Source organism: Hippoglossus stenolepis, chromosome 3 (assembly GCF_022539355.2).
Source record: "Hippoglossus stenolepis isolate QCI-W04-F060 chromosome 3, HSTE1.2, whole genome shotgun sequence".
Classification (NCBI taxonomy): domain Eukaryota; kingdom Metazoa; phylum Chordata; class Actinopteri; order Pleuronectiformes; family Pleuronectidae; genus Hippoglossus; species Hippoglossus stenolepis.
The window spans coordinates 17,729,759-17,749,884 of record NC_061485.1 but is presented as its reverse complement, the minus strand read 5'-3'; the positions used below and the strand labels follow the sequence as shown (position 1 = coordinate 17,749,884).

Genomic DNA, 20,126 nt, shown 5'->3' with positions numbered 1-20,126 from the left:
TCAATCAAATCTTGCTGGACCAGCTATATGACATTCAGTTTTCTGAGTAATTTAAAAACAACCTTCCCAAACGTTTTCAGACTACTTCATCTTCCTTTTGCTTCTCTGATGTCAGGTCGGTGGCAGCAGGATGTTCCAGACGTCTCCCTGCCCAGCTACACTCTCCATCTCCTCCTGGTGGGATCCTGAGACATCCCCAGGCCAGATGGGATATACACATTATCCCTCCAGTGAGTTCTAGATCTACCCCCAGGGTATCCTCCTTGTTGGATGAGCCCTGAAATCCTCCAATGGAAGGTGCCCCGGAGGCAAACCACCTTAACTTGCTGCTTGCGACGTGATGGAGCAGCAACTCCTCACTCCATCTGTGAGGCTGAGCCAAGACGACGTCCAGGCGACGGAAGAGGAGATTTACTCCTCTGCTGTTCAGCACTAAAAGGATGGACAAGTCCAGGCATATGGGAACAAACATTTTTTTTTATTTTATAATGCAAACTGCAACATATGAATTATATTATTTACCCAAAAGGAGCAGAAAAAGGTCATATACCCGTGGCAAATAAATCACACAGTCGGTGTTAAATCTAAGTCCAACACGATATTTTCATCCTAAACCATATAAAGGGAAAATCCACCCTAAAACAAAATGTACATTCCATTGACGTCGGACAGTTCATTCTCACTCTGTGAACATCAAGGTCCAGGAACTCCAGATCCAAGGCTCATGTTCTCTCTCCCGCAGACAGCGCACAAGGGAATCCTGACTTCAGCTCAAAGTCAGTTGTTATGTTTAAGGGATGTGGGCAAATATTCGGGTGCAAACCTTTGCACATGTTGGATCGACAAGCTCAGACGTGCAGTCGTCGCCGCTCTTGTTTCTGATTTGTTAAAAAATGTTAACTGAACCGAGTAAGATCATAGGATTCAAAAAGTGAATTCATCAGGATTTTAGCTTCAAGAGGGCTTCCTGTCAGAGAATGTCTAAGCACAAATATAGCTCAGCGGAAAACTGAACTGCAATTAATCAGTTCAGTTATTGCTTAGATAAATAATATTTACTCTACAAGAGAAAGATAAGTTTCACATTGTTCAGATGCATGTAAAAAAGGAAAATGTTTTAAAATGTGATGTCCAATTGACTTTTTTCCCCGTTTTGGCTGAAAAAATATCCCTGTGCTGTTGGTTCTGGAAACATTTTGCCATTTTTGTACGTCTGCATCAGATCTCGGAAAGTTTCAGAAAGGATTAGTTGATTAGCTGAAAAACCAGCCACGTGATGAAAACAGTGACAGAAGTCTTTTGTAACTCTGGGAAAAAAGTAAATAGCACCATGTTCACTAAGGGCAAGCCAGAAGGGAAAGGTGGGGGGGTGTGAGTGGGGGGGCACAGGGCACACAGAGTTCAGGTGTGCACTTAAGTGCTGCGGCAACAAAACTGCTGATCCTTCAAAAGTCACTTTTTGGTCTTCATTCTCCTCTTTTGTAGTCTGGCTGTGTGCAGCTTATACAAATATAGTCGTCGCTCTCTGCTCGCTCAGCAGAAAGTCCCACGCAGACCTGGTGGAACCACTGGTTACAGCTGCCGTCACACTGGACCCAGTTCACCTGAAATACAGAACATTTGGTTTTCTAGATGTGCTGCTGCGTCACTCTCATTGATCAACACAGTATTTATTTTCACATTTGTTTTATTACCTCCACTGAGGTTATGTTTTTGTTGTTTAGCAGGATTACTTAAAAAAAATTTAAAAAAAAACACTCAGAGAATAATTCTTAGATCTTGATGAAAACGCCATGTTTAGGGGGACCAATGTTTGTGAGAGTGTTCATTTTGGTGCTGATCCAAATAGAATTCTGGATCTAATGAATTTAAATGCAATTTCAAAAAGGAGACAGTTGGGCCTTGGCTGAGGTACAAACTCGACTCGGTCATTCCAGTTTGCTTTAAGATTGGTTTTAGGATTTATTATTCTGTTTTTCTTAAGGGCTCAGATTTTATTCGCGTTTCATAATCTATCATTCACTTTGAGTGCGTGTATTTTGCTCGTGTGAGCTCAAGAGACCAAATTCCAATCAATGTTGATAAAGTATTGGATCTTGTTTACGTGAAATTTGATCAACAATAACATCCGTCAGTTTACATTCAGATCAGGTAAGTGCTGCATGTTCATATAAAAGAATGATCTAAAACGAACCTCGTCCCCCTCTGGCTCTCTGCACCATGGTGCAGCACACAGTGAGTAATCCTCGTCAGAGTCTGATGGAGCAGGGTCAGGGTCAGACATTGTGTGTGAAGGAGAACTTGTCCTCTTGGTCTCTTCACTCCTCTCTTTGCTTTTCTTGAATTTCTTCTTGCGACACTTCTTGGCAGTCTCACTGTGCTGAGAGTCGGAGCTTTCCTTACGTCGCTTGGTCCTTTTGCTCTGAGCGTTCACCGACTCCTTTTTGAGACCGGAGCCTCCATTCTGCATCGAGACGTAATTATTACAATAAATATATACCAAAAATAGCGAATACAAGTGTTATCGTGAATGTGCTCCAGAATCAATGCTCTTGGTTTTAATCATCATCACCTTGTTGTGATGGGGGCTCCCTCTCTGAGACTGCTGGTCCTGTTCTGTGTGCTTCCCACTGGGGGAGCTGTGTGAGGATGGGGGCGCCAGTTTATACAGCAGGTATCTGTACAGCTGCTCGGTCTCAGGCAGAGTGACCTGCAGCAGGAAGCCCTCCACCATCAGCTCATCCAGCTCATGACCAAGTCCTGTGACAAACGTGATACAGGCGTTCAGAGGGCGAAATGAACAGACTGAATGTATAAGTGTGATGTGTGTAGATGAGAAGTGTGTAAAAGCTTTAAACACTGACCCTGGAGCGGAACAGACTGGTGCTCTGTATAAAAAGATGAACCATTTATTTCCTGAGTCAGATGTGAAGATATTCTGGGTCCAGCTTTCACCTGAAACAATAAAAACAACCCACTGTGTCTTTAATCCCATCCAGCTAATGACACCAACAAAGCAAACAAATCATATAATTATTTTAAGATAACAACAGTCAAGAGGCTTATCTTTTCAACTCTATGATTCCACTGACCATCTTTGACACTTTCTCCAGAACTCCCTCTGTGCATGCCTGCTGTACTCTATGCTGCCACTGCACCGTCCTCTCGATGAGGAAGCGAAGAGCGTCTCCCTCTGGAAGTCGCACCCGGATCCTCTGCAGTGAAGCCAGCAGCGGCAGGACCTTGTCCAGAGGTGGTTTTCTCGACCGCTGGCAAAGAGGGCAAAGCCAGGCTTCTCCGTACTCAAGGTCGACGGCCGCTTCCACACAGCCACAGTGGAAAACGTCTCGACAGAGCTCACACTGCACCATGGCACCTGAAGGGGCCTTCTGGCAAACACAAACACTGAGTGTGGAACAACTTTCAGCAGGAAGAAGCTTGGATTCATTCGAAGTCCTCAACGCCAACAAGATCTCCATCTCCCTCTGACGGACCTCAGCGAGCGTGGTCATCTGTGAGGAGGGAAAATTACATCTATTAAATCGAATTTAAAAACCACTCTCCTTTATCAATTGACATGGTCATCATATGTCATGACTAATTACTGTAATTATTTTGACCTATCAAAACAAACATCAGCACAAACAACTCAAAAATCAATCATGCTTACTGATCACTTTGTGAGGCACTTTCAGTCTGTATCTTTTTGTTTTTTGATTTTTATGGAGTATATTTAATAAGTAATAATCCTTAATTTGTTAACAATAATTTCACCATTTTGGCAGCTCTGATTACACTATTTGTTACAGGGTCAAGTTGTACAAATATTGTTGTTGTGGAAATTGAAAATACACGATCACTCACAGCAGAGGCGGAGTCCTTGCTCTCAGAAAGCGCTCTCTCTACGTCACACAGAGACTCCAGTTTTGCTGAAGCTTTTTTATTTATCTGTGGAGGCTCTTTAGATTTTTTAGATCTTGACCTCTGATGTCCGGCCCCTACGTCACATCTTGGGCAAAGCACCTGAAAACACAAAAGCAAACACACATCACCTGACGGTCCTAGCAGGCAAGATGATTTTAAATGACTCTCACCAAGCAATATCTCTGTTTACCTCAAGGAGAGAGAAAGGGGAGTTTTTCAGTAGGAATGTCTTTGCTGCGCTTTCCTTCCAGGCCTGAACGTCACTGACCAGGGCCTCCAAACGACTCAGTGGGTTGAGCCTCACTGGGATGCCCTCCGCTATGAGAACCAGCTCAGAGAGGCTGTCCAGCACAGGAATACGTCCCCCGAGCTACAAGCACAGCAACCCAAAATAAACAATCCAAGCATCACCATCTCTGGCCAAGTGTTAAATCCTTCAGTATAGCGGAGATTTATTTTACCTGGAGAGCTTCAGCCTCATGCAGCCACTTCTTGGCCTTGGTGACGACGTCCTTCAGCTGCAGACAGTTGGGCAGATAAGCAGGGATGTTGTCTACTTCTTGTAGAGCAGCGTCAAGAGTTTCTAAGCTGTGACATGGCCTGTGAAGTGAAACAAGTTTTAACACCTTCGGTTTATATAGGAATAACCACCATCAGTTAAATACAGAACAAGACAGAACAGTACAAACTGATATTTTAGTAAGAGAAATGCATTTATTTCCACAATTGTATAGAAAGATCAAATATCAGATCATTTGAAGAGCTCGAGTCTGGTGCTCTACAGTGCGTCCTCTCTGTGGAGCCATTAATGGGTTAAGCACTAGAACCACAGCATGATCCTCTTTATCCACTATGATCCGGCTCTGCAGACATGGCACATTTCACTCTGCACTGTCTGGAGTTTAAGCCGGTTTCACACAACAATTAGTTATTTTTGTAATTCGACTATGTTTGGTTATTTATTTTCAATGCTGAAACTTATTCAACTTTTGTCCCTGACACTGCGAGTTTATAAGACTCGTTCACATGAAAAAGGCTTTAGCTCAATCTATTGGGAATTCAACTTACACACTGAACACCAGGAACAAAAACTACTTCACGAAGAAGCAGCCGTATCTGATTTGTAACCAGGTCATGTTACCAACCAGTCCAATTTCTTCACCAAAAACCCAGCTACAGGATTAACAAAAAAGTAAAATGAAGCTATAGAAACTGAGGGATGGAAGAGGTAAACATTACAGGTCCTTTGCGGCTTTGCGTCCTCACCTAGCCTCGATGAGGCTGAGAGCCTTCTCCTCCCACTGCTCCGACACCGTCAGCAGCTCCTGCAGACGAGCCATGGCTCTCTCCACGGAGCTGTGAGGGGCCAGACCCACGCCCTGGTCTATCAGCCTCCTCATGGTGTCCAGACAGAGGTTGTCGGGCCAGCTGCTGGCCTGCTGCACGGCCTCCAGCCAGCGAGCCTGCTCCAGTCTCTCCCTCAGCAGGGGCAGCTGGGGTAGCTCCACGTCCAGGCCCAGACTCACATCCAGCAGGTCCTGCAGCTCCAGTGGGCTAGGAGTCTCGTCAGAGAGGAGACATTCACTGCGCTGCTGGAAGTCATCCACCCGGGTCAATAGGTCCTGGAGGTCATAAGGAGTAAGCATTCAGTACCAGCATTTGACTTATTGGATATATATATATATATATATATATATATATATATAACACAATATTTGAATAACTTCACTCACTCACTTAAATTGAAAACACTGCTTGTTACCCAAAATTAAAATCTTTATGATATTCAAATGTCTGTTATTTAGAAAAAAAATATATATATATATATATATGTGTGTATATATATACACAGTAACTATTCAAATAAAAGCTCACTGACCTTCAGTAACGGACCCTGTCGGATTGTACACGGCAGGTTGTCCAACTGTCGGACGAAAGACCTCAGCTCGTCCACAGTCAATTCGTTCTGGTTTTGAGATTTTCCTCCTCCAGAACGATACCTACAACAGAGGAAAACTGCTCAACAGACCAATAAAGGGCAGATATCACAATTACATAAATAGTAACAATAATAATACTTTTTTCACTTAAAACTATGAAGTTGGCCCCTTGAAAATAAGTCAAGCATGTAGCCACATTTGTCTGGCAGGTTAAATAGAAAACACTACCAGTAAATGAGCCCTGCTAACACCTATAGTAAGACAACAGAGTCAATAACAGTAATTAAGATTAATGGGAGCCAGCTCACATTAAAACACACTGGAAAGATGTCACTTGTGTTCAACAAACGAGAGGTGACAATATCGCAATACTGATTTAGAATCTAGCAAAATCTGCTGTAGGTTAGAATCAATGAAGCAGATTTTTATAGATTGAATATTTGTGTTATGGTCTGACTTTGACTCCTATCGATGCAATCAAACATTTCAAATCGTTTTTATTTGTTCTACCTCGTCTGTCTCTTTCCATTGAGAAGCTGTTGTGCCATCGCAGCAACTTTATCCGCCTCTGTGGCGACGGTGCGGAGCTGATCCAGGGAGCTGGTGAGTGGGAACACCTTTGTCTCCACCTGTTCCACCAAACTATGAAGCTCTTCCAAACCTGACCAGAAAAATCGTAATTTTTAGTTTTCAGAAAAATAAACACACAGACGGTCAGTCGATGTTTACATATGTCACTCAAATGACAGGGGTGGAATAAAGTAATAAGCGGTTTTGATCCTTTTTCGGAAAAACGTGTACCTTTTAATATGAAATAATGTGTCAACAGCCTGCTTTACTTATAGGGTTACGTTATATAAAACAGCGATGAAAGCTGACTGTGTACTGATGAGTATCTAAACAAAAAAAGGACAAGGCAGATTCGTGCTAACACTGTTGTAGTATCCTGGACATTTTAGAGTTTCCAACTAACCTTTTTTCTTGTTTCCTTTGTTCTCCAGGATCTCCCGAACACTACAGACCCAGTCTTTATACGACTCTGCACGCACCTTCACTGATGCCATCATGGGGTACAACTCATCCATTGTAAACTTGTAACTAGGAAAAAAACAATGCAAGACAATGAATATGCTATTATGATTATTGAATTTTCCTAGGTTTATTAAAGTAAAATGTAAATACTCATTCTTTCTAAATAAACCTAGGGTGTGAAATTGGATGAGAAATTGTGCACAAGGCAGGCACTTTTACATTGAACGGCTTCTTTTCATAGAGAACGGACCATGAAACTACAACTACCACCACAAAACCCAAGATCTTGGTTGTTTATGTAACACTGATAGTTTCATTGTCTCACCTCAGCAACATGCAAGCATATGATTTTTTAAAAGATTACATTATATTATATATCATTTCTAGGAAATTGAGCTTTTTAAGATAAGATATTACTAAGTCACTGCCTCAGAAAATGCATTTTATTTGCTCTCTGACCAAAATATTTAATTGTTGACAAAAAATGCTGAATTTGCATAATTTTCCTACATGTGGGCGAAACCCTCACACATTTTGTGAGATGTTATATTAATGAATTATGCTCGAAAATATAAAGTAGCAGTGATAAATGAAGTAAGCATTTTTTATTATATTCAAAGTTGAAAAACAAGTTGCTTTTATGAAATTTAAGAAAAAGTGATGCAACACAAAAAAACCCCAAAAAACAGGAAGTGAGTGTTTGTTATGTTGATGTGCTGAGTGAAGACTCACTGGAGTGTGAGGTTGCTGCGAGGACACGAGCAGAGATGGTGGGTGTGGTACAGACAAACCATCTTGCCGGGACTACAAGCGCATGTGATGCCAGACAGGTAGCAGGTGGTCCGACACTTTGTGCACTGCCGTTCCTCGTCTGGGAGCACCTCATAATCAACTTGCTTTGATTGCACCACACCCTGGGGAAACAGGTTCACAGATGTTAGAGCTGAGGTGGAGACAGAGGAGCTAAATGTGACAGCTGTGTTGGCTCCTAAACGACATCTTTGGATCTACTATGATTAATATCTTCAAAATGTGTTTTTAAATTAAGTTTTCTATACAGAAGCTACATGATGCCACCAGTTTAACCCTTTACTCATATATATGAATAAAAACAACAGGCCCTTCAGACAAGAGCTGCTCACCATTTTTTTAATCTTCTGTCTTAGTTGTTCTTCTTCTTGGAGCATGAGCGTCATCTCCTTTTGCACTGCTGACGCCAGGTCCACATCCATCGTGATTGCTTTATAGGCCATGTTACAAACCATCTCGTCATGTGAGAAGACACAGTACCTGCTCAGCTGGCGATAGTGTTCCACACAGTTACGGCCAATGGGCATCTGTCAGAAAACACAAAGGTAAGTCCCTAAGGCAGCAGAAAAAATATATAGTAACAACATTGATAATAATAAATACCTGTTCCTTCAAGTAAAATGTTCCCACTCCATAAATTAATTGTTTTGTATATGCTGTATGTCTTTTCTTCATTTTTATTTTCTTCTATGAATTGATATATTATAGCATATTTTAATGTTAAGGATCCAGTGTGTACGATTTAGTAGGATCTATGAGCAGAAATGGAACATAGTATTTATAATTGCGTATTTATCAGAGTATAATCGTCTGATACGAGGGGTATTCAATTATTATATATATATAATATATAATTATATATATTAAAACAAAAACATGGCTAGTGATGTGCAAACAGATGATGAATCATCTTCTTACCCAATCCATTGTACAGAAGTTGACGGCTTCAGCAAAGTTGAAACCCTGGTTGAATCCACTGTGGTAAGCTCTGGGAAAGGTGATGACGAATTCGCCTGCACACTGGTTGGTGCGATAGATCTAATGAAGAGTAAGGACAGCAAAATCACAAGTTGTACGTTTTAGTCCCTGTTTTTTAAACTTCATCCCACTGAAGGTTGAATGGTTGAATGGTTGTGAGGTTGAGCTTATTACCGGGACGCCGTTGTTCATCAGTGTGTTGGGATTCATGATGGTGACCAGCTGGTGAAGAAGATCTGGCTGGGACTCAAACAGCTCAGGGGCCAGTTTCTTCATGACAGACTCGAGGTGCTCTGCAGCGTAACCAGGGACCCCGTACCACGTCTTTGGCTCCCCCCTACACATATGGTCAAACATCTTCAGTAAACTCCAGTAGAAGAAGGTTATATCAGTTCTGACCCACCCGCCATGCTGTGTAAACAGTGCATTTAGATTTTGGGATATTTCAGAAACAAATCAAATTTTCTGACCAGGTGAAATAATCTGTTCCTGGTGTAACAAAACAATCTTTTATTTACAACTATTATTGATTCATTATGAAGTTAAATGAGGACACTTTACCAGTGAAGATAGTTTATGGAGTAGCTCCAGTGGTCCTCAATATGCCAGCAGAAGGAGGAGAAGCACATTCCCACATACAGCCATGGTAACTTCATCCCACAGATGTCGGCTGTAATGTGAGTCAGCACCGAGCTGTCCAGCACCGGCATGTTGTTCAGGTTCCAGCCACTGGTCAGGTAATGCTGCAGGTGAGAGACACAACTCAACACTCAAAACAAGCCCTGTAAACTGAAAACACATCATATCTGAAAACACAATATCCGTGATGTTCATGTGTCTTAATTCCCAGGTCAAAGAAAGTACACTGGTGTAGGAAGTCCTGAAAGATATGATGACAAAAGCCCAAATCCTCTGACAACTGAGAATTTCAGTTTTTATTTTTGCATTTTAACAAATATTTATTCAGTATTGAAGGTGGACATGTTTTTATTCTTCAATAATTGTTGTATGATCATGATCACTAATTTATTATCTAGATTTTAAGGCGACACAAGCTAACACCTTATAGTTTTCAGTAACGCTGAAAGACATCTAATTAACACCAAAATGAATTTTGACAGTACACAAGTGTAACAAACAACATCACCAGGACAACGGTTTATACCTCGTCCTCAGGAGAGAGCTCAAAATGGCTGTTCCTCACAGGGAAACCACTCCCAAACTCCTTGGAGGCAATATCTGCTCCGTACTCCACGGTGACGTCATCCTCGATGGTGCTGACGAGACGCCAGAACTCCTTCTCCACCAGCTCTGTGGGAACCATCTAAAAAAAAAAAAAAAACACACAAAAAGCTCTGTATTGAAAACACAAATATATTGGCGACACGAACTTAGAAGAACTGATACACACGTATGAATTTGAGCTTGGATTTTTTTTGGACTAATATAAAGAACAGCTTTTTTTGTTGTTTTGACGAATTTGGCTGGATAAAAATTGTCTTTCTTTGACTTGTAATACAGAAGGTCTGTTTGTCTGGCTACACCCACCCACCCCCTCCAGTATTTGATAAGACAAACAGGACTTTTGCTGGTAGTGTTTTCCAAGTGTTATCAAAGCATTCCTTTGTTCCAGACCAAAGTCATAAAACCAAATAAAAGAACAAGATTGTTTCCCTTTCAAAATCTGCCAATTTCTGCATCTTGTCTCGGGAAAGCTTTTCTTGGATAAAAATAGATCATTTTCACGTACTGGAATATTCGGTGCATGTTGATATTTGGTGCAAAATGCAGTAAATACAGTAAAACTGAGACATCGAAACGAAAGCTAAGAAAGAGATTTTTATTTCCACTGTGCTGGAGATGTCATCTTTGGGGTAATATAATATTATCTTTACCAATCATGCCCTGAAGTCATATTTCTGCCATGTTAGTTTCCGTCTTTTCTGCTAAACTCAGGTTTACGTATGTGTGTCTGTGCCACTGTGCAATTACACCATAACCCTAGTTGGCTCTGGGGTTTCTTTGCCACTGTGTGCATATTTCAAATAATGGCGAGTTAAAATAAACTGATCATATTGCTGTTGGCGCTAATAAATGTTGAACAACGGCTACTTTTACTGAAATTAGTGCATCGCAAAAAAGACAAAAGACGTTGGAAACGATGACACATGATTATGTGTCAAATGGAAACTAATTGGATATCAATTAACAATATCAGTCAATGGGTGCTGCAAACTCACATGAACTGGCATGTTGAAATAATCCGACTTGAAGGAGTCGGCCATGTCTCCAAAGGCCTGGAGGGTGTAGCTCCTGCCGGCCTGCTCGAAGCCAAAAGCGACAGGAGGTTTGCCACATTCCTGCGAGAGAAAATATGGAATATGAAGTAAAAACACAAACTTCTTGCTTCTCTTTTATGTTTGTGGATATCAGACGGGAGCTTCTAGTCTTGGGTTCCAATTAAGCTGCTCTTTCAGGGTTTAGCTCCCTGCGGGGTGGAGCTTTGGAAACTCACCTGAGCCAGGCACTTGGGACATCTCCAGTCGCCTTTGGGAACATCGTGGAGGGGAGGGATCAGACAGAAAATGTGGTAGCTGTCATCACAGCCGTCACACAACAGCAGGCGTTCCTCAGCGGTCCCACTGCCACATACCTGGCACATGTACTGGTCCACCTGAGAACACAGAACAGCAGTTCTGCCTTTGTTCTATGATGTGAAATCTTATTTCATACATATAACTGACAGCAGAGGGTAAGGATCATCCATTCTTTTTATTTCTACAGTATTAGAATCATGGTGATGTTAATTATAATTTCAGTAGCATAGAATAAACTTACTTTATTCTGGGGAGGTTTGATGATCGGTTTTAATAAAGTTTCTTCATATTCTGTTGGATCCTCATGTTCAATGGGCTCCTTTTTCACCTGTGTGATCGCCATTCTCACTGAAAGACATTGATAAAGGCTCAATCCAACATTTAAGATTCTCTTAGAGTATCACTCATTTTAACCAATCACAACATTGATGTTGCCTTGATAAATCAATCAGCACTGGCTGTCTTTGTCCTCACCACGCTCTGGTTTGACAGCAAATGTTCCCATCCTCCTCCTGAGATTGGGACGATTCTCACAATCTTCACCAGGTTCCGTTTTAAAACAACCTCTCTGTCAGAATCACAGTGCCAGAGAGAAAAGGTAAGCGTTGAACATATAAACAAGTCACTAGTATAGCAGATGACTAATGTGGAAATATATGGCTTATATGATTGGTGTGACAATATCAGAAATACTGAGAACGATTGATCGACTCACTTCAGATCTCATTCGTTTCGCTCGGCGAGCAATGCTGCAGGTCTCCTGAGGCTGGACAGACTGGCGCTGCGGCAGGTCATGAGGGGTGTACTCCTTATCTTTAGTGTCATTGGTCAAGGTGGCCTTCTACGGAAAGAAGTAGGGACACCTTATTAAAGACTGAACTAGTCAGGTTAAAAACCAGCCACATTTGTTCCCTGAAATTTTATCTAAATAAATAAACCTGGATCATGCTCTCAAAAAACACAGATTTGACACAAAAAAATAGTGCTAGCATAGGCTTGAAGATAGAAGACATGTTAGATGGTTTGAATGAGATTTAAATTATTTTTTCCCCCCAAGGACCTTACTCCTCGAAAAGATGAACTCAGAAATGTTTGTACTGGATTAAATACTGTACATGTTGCACAAGAGCCATCCACTAAAGAGTACCTTGAAAAAGTACATTTCTGTAGACTTTCTAGATAGATGTTGTATTTTTGATGCTTGTTGGCTTGCACAGGTATTGTAGTGGTTGTACAGTGACCATATTATTACAACCATCCTCTGAAGATGGTGTTTCACCTTTTTGTAATATTTTGTTGCTTTTGATCAGTGCTTTAATGCTTGGAATGACTGAAGAGTGAAGGAACGATGAAGGATCTCAGGTAAGGTCATTCAACATTTCCTCTATTAAACTTAAACTTCTGTCAATTATAACAATCCTGTGTGTACCGAGCTGGCAGAGAAAGTCAGTACTACCCTTGGATTCATAATAATATACTGAATTCCTTGAAAAGGACCTAGAGTGAACTATGAATTCTTCCAGAAAACATCCACTTAACTGTGAACAGGCTGTGAACATGTCTAGCTACTACTGCTCAGCTGGGAAAAGAAAACATATGTGACGTACAGGCAGATTGGTTCCAGTATGGAACAGGTTATATGGGTAGAGGATCCGCTCATAGTGCGCTCGCAGATGAGAGCCAATTGCCTTGCCCGGCGCAAAGCCCATCTTGACGGATATCCTAGTCCAGCGTCGCTCTCTGCAGACTGCATCAAAACCTCCCTCTTCATTCACCAACTATGGACAAACAGATACCATAAGTTCAGTATTACATCAGTCACATGTGTAAATGATCACACAAATGTATAATTTCATTGTGAATTGTATGTGGTCCTCTTCCTCGCCTCACAATTATGAAACTAGAATTTGCACATACCTTATTCAGCTGATAAAGATCCAAGATCTTTCTTTCCACATGAGGAATTTTCAGAGTGCATCCTTGAAGCTCCCAGAATTTTGCCATTTGATCCAGGAAGTTGAGCTTAACTCTGGTCTGAGCCTAAAAACAGGATCAAACAAAGGTTTTACATAAGAACAAAAGACGACATAGAAAAAAGTCCAATAATTTGTAATTCTTACTGAATGCAGCATTTACACTTAATAGATTTTCTGTATCTTCAATAGATGCATGATAAATGAACGAACCTCCAATTCATTGAGCCTTTGTATCCGTGGTGTGAACTTCAGTCTGTCAACATCACAGGCAAAAGGCGGCTGCCAATCCTGAGTGAATAAAAACAAACACTTTTTAAAGCAAAGGAGGCTAAAACTTTGATGATCATACTTAAACATGAGACAATAAAAGGTCATTTTGTTTTTGATTTGTCAGTCTGTAATAATATGTTGGGTACTACCACACCCCATGTGAACAATATGCAAATACAAGCCGGAAGTAATGACTATAAGTAAATATCCCATGAACTGTAGCTCTGAGCAAAGCTAGATGGCCAAAAGTTGGACAGTGTATGTGGCATTGATCTTATAAAACACTACCTCAATGAACAAACATTAAACCATTCAGATTGCTGTGGTTTTTTCTTTAATACATAAAACCTACGCAATCTAAGTTCTCCACAACAAATAAACAGCAAAATCAGAGGAAATAAAGACCTTTTGAATGTTGATACTCAAAACTTATATGTATTTTGAAAGCATTTTACCATCTGACCCTCTTAACTGGCCTGGTTTGGCTCAACAAGGAGTACAATTTTAAAAATAAATCCAGTCTGCACACCGGGTCTGATTAGCCAGTAACCTGTGGTTCTTCAGGTAAAACTTGTCAAAGCCAAGCCTACAGGAAGCCATTGCGTGTGTGAAGGGATCATGTGACTTGACTCAGCTGTGTCTAGAAATTAGGCTTCAGATCTGGATCCAATTCAAAAATCCATTACCACAGTGGTTCATCGATAGTGGAGAAACAAACGGTTCATTCATGGAAATAGACGAAATTCTCTTTATAAATGACCACATGTTTTAAAGCATTTTACTATCTCATTTTTTTTGCTGGTTTGAGTCGACAAGGAGGAACAATCTAAACACAAATTCAGTCTGCACACCGGGTCTGATCAGCCAGTAACCTGCAGTTCTTCAAGTAAAACCCAGAGCCTGTTGATAAAGCCAAGCCTACAGGAAGCCATCTCATGTGCCAACATTCAAATAGCTGAGGGCAATTATTTTGGGTTTGGCTGATCCACACAACAACACATGCTTTTTGGTGAGATGTATAATAGGTAACATTTTTATTAACACATATAGGCTACATATATTATGTATGGATGTTTGGCAAGAGCAAAACTACTTGCTAAATAAATAAACAAATTTGAATTAAATCAAAATGTTGTTTGAATCCAATATTACAATTTAAAACTTACAAAGTTTGTCAAAACATTTGAATAAAATGTGTTTATTATCAAACCACAGAAGAATCACCAAGATATGATTCAACAAAAAAAAGAAGATAGGAGACCATCAGATTTATCCAGGCCTGTGTGATGGTGTTTACAATAGCAGCGTAACTACTTAACTACTCTTACTTACAGACTAAACACCAACATGCCTGATATTGATACACTTGCACACTCAATGAAAACAAACCTGCTCATGCTAGACCACACAACTTCCTGCCAGACTGGAGAACTCTGAAGGTTTAATAATGAGACACCACAGTGCTGCTGATTTCACATGAGTGAGACTATTACAAAGAAAGACGACAACAAAGTGTGAAATTTTGACTTTGAGTTTGGTAGAAAGTGTATTATCTTAGAAATATATGGCTGATAACGGTCAACACTGTCATATACTGACATGAATGTATTGTTACTTGTTGGCTTAAGAGCTGTTGTGTGTTACTTAGACTAAAACTCTGAACATGCACGGCTGAAATCATCCAGTTATTTCTACAAATATTCATGAAATCCCTGAGTCATGTAGAACAGACAGAAACATTTTAATCTCCGAGATGAGTTTCATGCATGTATAACTACACCTGTCGTACCAGGTGGATGGTTATGTTTTCTTTAATGGCTTGATTCTGGGGTCATCTCAGTGTTAAGGCTTTCTGAGAAAAAATGTTACCTAAGTGCATCAAAGATAACAAAACAGATTTTTGCATTGGTAAAAAAATGTTTTCCAGTTTTTTTTTTCAAATCTTATACGTCATTGATTAAAAGATCAAAGTATTTTTTATTTCCCAATTAGTTGTGTAGATACATAAAATCTTTTTGCAGTTGAATCATAGCAAATTGGACAAATACAAAATTTTATAATATCTTAGTCTTGCACTAAAATTATCATTTTCTCATCTTGGAAACAAACTCCCTCTGAAACTAGACTGCTATCAAAAGCAATGAGCTAAATGTGCATGCAAGTTATGTACGGCTCATGTGACTTGACTGAACTGTGCCTGGAAATTAGGCTACAGATCTGGATCCAATTCAAAAATTAACAATCCCAATGGATCTTCATCTACAAATGGTTCATTTGTGGAAGTATAGTCAGAGTTCTCTGTATAAATGACCACCTGTTACAGTGGGAATAGCAATAGAAATGCAAAATTTAAGAAAATACTAGACTTACTGGGTCTAGACAGACTTTTTACTTCCTGGGTTGAAAGTAATAGTCAGAACAGGGACAACAATATCTGCATTAACAGCACCTTATCAATATGTAGACGATGCTGGATTAGACTCACAAATGTCCGACCACAGAAAAACAATGCCTTTGAAACATATGGAACCGGACTGGGTTTTCTGACCATTCCCAGAGCAAAGGTCTGACCACAACCGTTTAGAATTAGAAGCATAATTTTGGTCTAGACTTAAGAGGCGTTTCCTCTTGTACAAACTGACAAATATGAGTGCTGAGACGATACCCACGATAACAGCCATAACATGGCAAGGAATAATTTGCGCATGTACTAATAAACACTTACAGTCAATATGTAAACCATGCAAAACCCTGGAGGAAACGATGAGTACACTGTGCACCCAGAAACCACTGATCAAAAACAGGTTGTGGGGCAACATCCCCTTCCTCTTTAAAACACAAACCTTTTTAACCATTTACATGAGCGACAAAGAAGAGAAAAAATGGCGACAAAGAAAAAGAGATATCAGGTCACATCCTATCTTACGAGTATGCAATGTGTGCCTTTGCCATACAAGCCCCCGGGATGTCCACCATTGTCCTGGCTTTCCACTCAGAAGAGCTCCGATTTGAGATTGTTTATTGGTCTGTTTGGCTCACACATCACCCTAGAGCCAAATTTTGGTCTGAATGTTCAGTAGAAACTGATGGTGCATGACACAAGACTGCAGATAGTGGTGCGTATACACAGTAGGCGAAATAGTGGAGTTCTCCTATTTGCACGTATTTTACATACTAGTTTACACCCGATGAATAGGTATTGTATTTGCACTTATTTGTTGACCTGTTGCTTCTTGAACATATGGTATGTAAGAAATAAAATATGGTATGGTATATGGTATGTAAGAAATAAAATGCACATTGCGATCATAAAGAAGCCAGTATATTTGAAGGTCTTGCAGAATAGTGGGCCACGACCTCTTGTACCTCTTAATATATTTAAAAATGATGAAATCAACAAAATGTCTCTATAAAAAGATATGCATTGAAGTGTGGTGAAAATCTAGTAAAAGCAATTCAGGCACAAGTCAGTCCCTTCGGTTACACACCAGGAAAAACCTAAACAAGCAGCATCTATTCTACACATTCTTTTGTTTACATGAGCTGTGTGTTTTCGGCCTGTGCACCAGCAAACCCTGAGATCAGTCCCTCGTCCACCATTTTTAAAAATAAACAACAATTCAGTCGCTCATACCCCTTCCCTTCCTGGTAGAACATGCAAAATAGGCTTTCACAGCTTCCTGACTTCTGCTTTCAGATGAGTCTCATGTTATCTGATGCAGATCCAAGAAAGCAATTCACCCAGGACCCTTCACGTCTTTTTTCTTTTCGGGGATACATCTGGCAGAAATCACATTAGTCGTCAGCCATGGTATCATTTATTTAGGCAGAATGTGTCCTTTATCTAATTTGCGTGGAGGCTTGGACACACCCTTGAACGCCCTCCTCTCCCACAGTGCATCCGAAATAAGGTCAATGCAAGATTAAATTCCTATCTTTTTAAGTAGCTAGGTGGACGTTCATGAAATTATTTCATCTTCTTTACTGTGCTGAGAGATTTCTAGTTATTATAAAAAAATTTACCACTACGACCTGAGATGTGGATTAGAGACAGGATCGTCCAATGAGAGTAATAAAATACTATAAAAGACAGCCAATGGTTTTCACAAGTTGTTTTCATAATAACGCCATTACGTTGTAGTGGGAGCCTGAAAGGCTTTGCTAACAAACTGAGGACGTCAACGACGAAGACTAAAAGCGGGTTTAAGTGCATTCAAAGATACACAATAATAATAAAAAGAGACAGTGTCCATTAAAGACGACGTCGATCGTGCGACCCCATTTCTCCATAGACAGTTGGTCAGCGAGCACGTAGGTAACGTTATCCCCCGTTTATGTCACACAACCGCGGCTTTAAACAGGCCTAATTAACCCTGGCTCGATTACCTCACACTGGCTAAACCTGTCAAATCCCGATGGTGAAGTTTAGCCACGACATTTTAACTGTTTGAAAAGAAAAGACGACATTCTAGTTTCTATCTCCACGGGTCGAAACCGTGCGCAGACTCCAGGAAGCGGTTATTTCTGCGCTAATGTAAACAATCCGTGTCATATTTGTGCAAAGTTCAGCGACTGGATTTAGATTTCAGGAAAATGTCGCCAAAGGTGACTTTAAACACAGGGTCACGTTCGACAGTGTGTAAAACGGGACAAAACTTGACCGGGACACGAGTTTCCTCCTGAATGGACGGAGTCTGAGAGTTCCTGGGTAGCGGCTGTTAAACAAACGCAACACTCTCGCAGGCTCGGGCTGACAATTCAACTCGCAGCCGCAATCCGCCATGTTGAAAAACCTGTCTAAAAACACACAACTTTGCCTGCTATTAAAAAAACAACAGCTAGCCACGGCCACACGCGACCGAAGCAAGGAAACTATCCACTTGGGTTGCCGGTGAATACTGTTGGGACCACTCACCGGCGGCGGGCGGACTTTGCAGATGCCAGTTTTCTCTGCGATGGGTCGTATTTTGTTGATGTACGCAAACGGGTCGGCGAATTCCTCCCAGCTGGGCTCAAAGACTGGGCACTCCGGGGGAGGAATGAACTCATTTTGCTGCGGCTGAGTCATGGTCGCATCTTTGTTGTGGCTCCCGCTGGATGTTTTTTTTATTGTTATTGTTGTTGCTGTCGTCGTGGGGACAGATCGCTCAGTTCATGTCCACGCTCCACTTCAATGAGCCCACGGACGAATTATCGAGTTGGAGACGAGAGCGTGACAGCCAGGGAGCGTGCTCCTCCGCCTCAGAAAGTAGACACCCACAAAACGAATGAGGCCACACTTTTGATCGCTGCTGGGACGCTGCTGCATCACATTGAACATCAGGGTTGCACCTTTTAACACTGATTGTGTTTATAACTATCCACAAACATATTTAACAGGCACAAGTGGTGCGTGTCCATATCTGTCAGAGGAGTTAAAATACCTGCGGGGCTGCTTTAGAGCAGCAGAACGCATTCAACGTCATTATAATCCCATTTAAAAACAAATAGCAGCAAACACTTTGTGACTATATAACTCTGTAGTTGGGGGATTATAAAGCTTATTGGTTCCGTGGTTTCCTCACAGATGATCGCTCCCTGCTGGGTGAGCTTGATTCCTCTCACCCCTTCGCCCGCAAATCCGTCGCTTAACAAACGGAAGAATGAGTTGGATCGGCCCCGCCCGGCTGTGTCGACATAATAGACGCGCCTGACGGGACGTCGGGTGACCCTAATCGAGCACACCCTGCAGATCTCTACGCGCCGACCGGCACTTCGTTTTTAAATGGTCTAGAGGAGCTCGTTGATTGGTGGAGACCGCAGTCACATGGTGAGAGTTGGACTGTTTATGTTTTTATAAGAAACCTTTTAATTCGTTTATACCGAACCAGCCCCTGAAAGCATCATGCGTAAAGCGGCTATAGCGTCTATAGAACAGAACATGTACATGTTTTAAACGTGTTTTCTGGCAAAACCACGCGTTTAATCATGTCGATGTGCATTACGTCACTTGCTAAATAGTCTTCCGACCATAAACAACTACAATCCTCACCTCATGGATGTTTTTCTCCACCAAACAGTCAAGTAGCATTTTACATTCATTTTTTGTTTCGACTCATATAATATATATATATATATATAGTGGAGGCACTGAAGGGTTATCATAAAATATCTTCGGTGTATTTTGTGATTTCTGATATAAATAATTGTAAAAAAATATATATATATAAATAAAATGATTTGACTTTGTTAAACTTTGTTGTTGTTGTTCTGTTGTATTTGTATTGCATTCAGAGAGAATCAACAAACGTCTGGAGAATCAGACTGTAAATGTATGATTATATACTGTAAATTTGATTATATATTATAATATATATTAATATTTGACACAATCTCATAGATTTCCCCTGTCACAGGCAGGATTTACCACCTCACTTGTTTCACTCTACATGAGACGGGTTTACATGTCCCTGTTCTGTGTTTGTTATATAACCACTTGCCTCCTGTCCAATTGTTCCAAGTGATTGAGTCATTTTTTGAACTTTTTAATCAATATGTACAAAATAATTCTGCACATCCTTTGCATAGCCAGCACATGATTAGCTCTGTCCTTTTATTAC

The 20,126-nt window shown here is 40.8% G+C and overlaps 1 protein-coding gene across 1 annotated transcript; it reads right to left on the bottom strand.

Annotated features, from left to right (window-relative positions):
• Window positions 1-457: 457 nt before the first annotated feature.
• On the bottom strand, window positions 458-18,762 carry kdm5ba (lysine (K)-specific demethylase 5Ba). The gene is made up of 27 exons (XM_035151522.2): window positions 18,443-18,762; window positions 13,468-13,545; window positions 13,199-13,321; window positions 12,889-13,059; window positions 11,997-12,122; window positions 11,756-11,849; window positions 11,523-11,629; window positions 11,200-11,358; window positions 10,925-11,044; window positions 9,850-10,008; window positions 9,246-9,427; window positions 8,859-9,021; window positions 8,625-8,744; window positions 8,039-8,233; window positions 7,629-7,810; window positions 6,838-6,962; window positions 6,375-6,525; window positions 5,804-5,924; window positions 5,191-5,546; window positions 4,386-4,524; window positions 4,115-4,294; window positions 3,865-4,023; window positions 3,093-3,512; window positions 2,865-2,955; window positions 2,573-2,760; window positions 2,195-2,464; window positions 458-1,604 (listed from the first exon to the last, which is right to left on the bottom strand). The coding sequence occupies exons 1-27, from the start codon at window positions 18,593-18,595 to the stop codon at window positions 1,467-1,469; spliced, it is 4,470 nt and encodes a 1,489-aa protein (XP_035007413.1). The 5' UTR covers window positions 18,596-18,762; the 3' UTR covers window positions 458-1,466.
• Window positions 18,763-20,126: the final 1,364 nt, after the last annotated feature.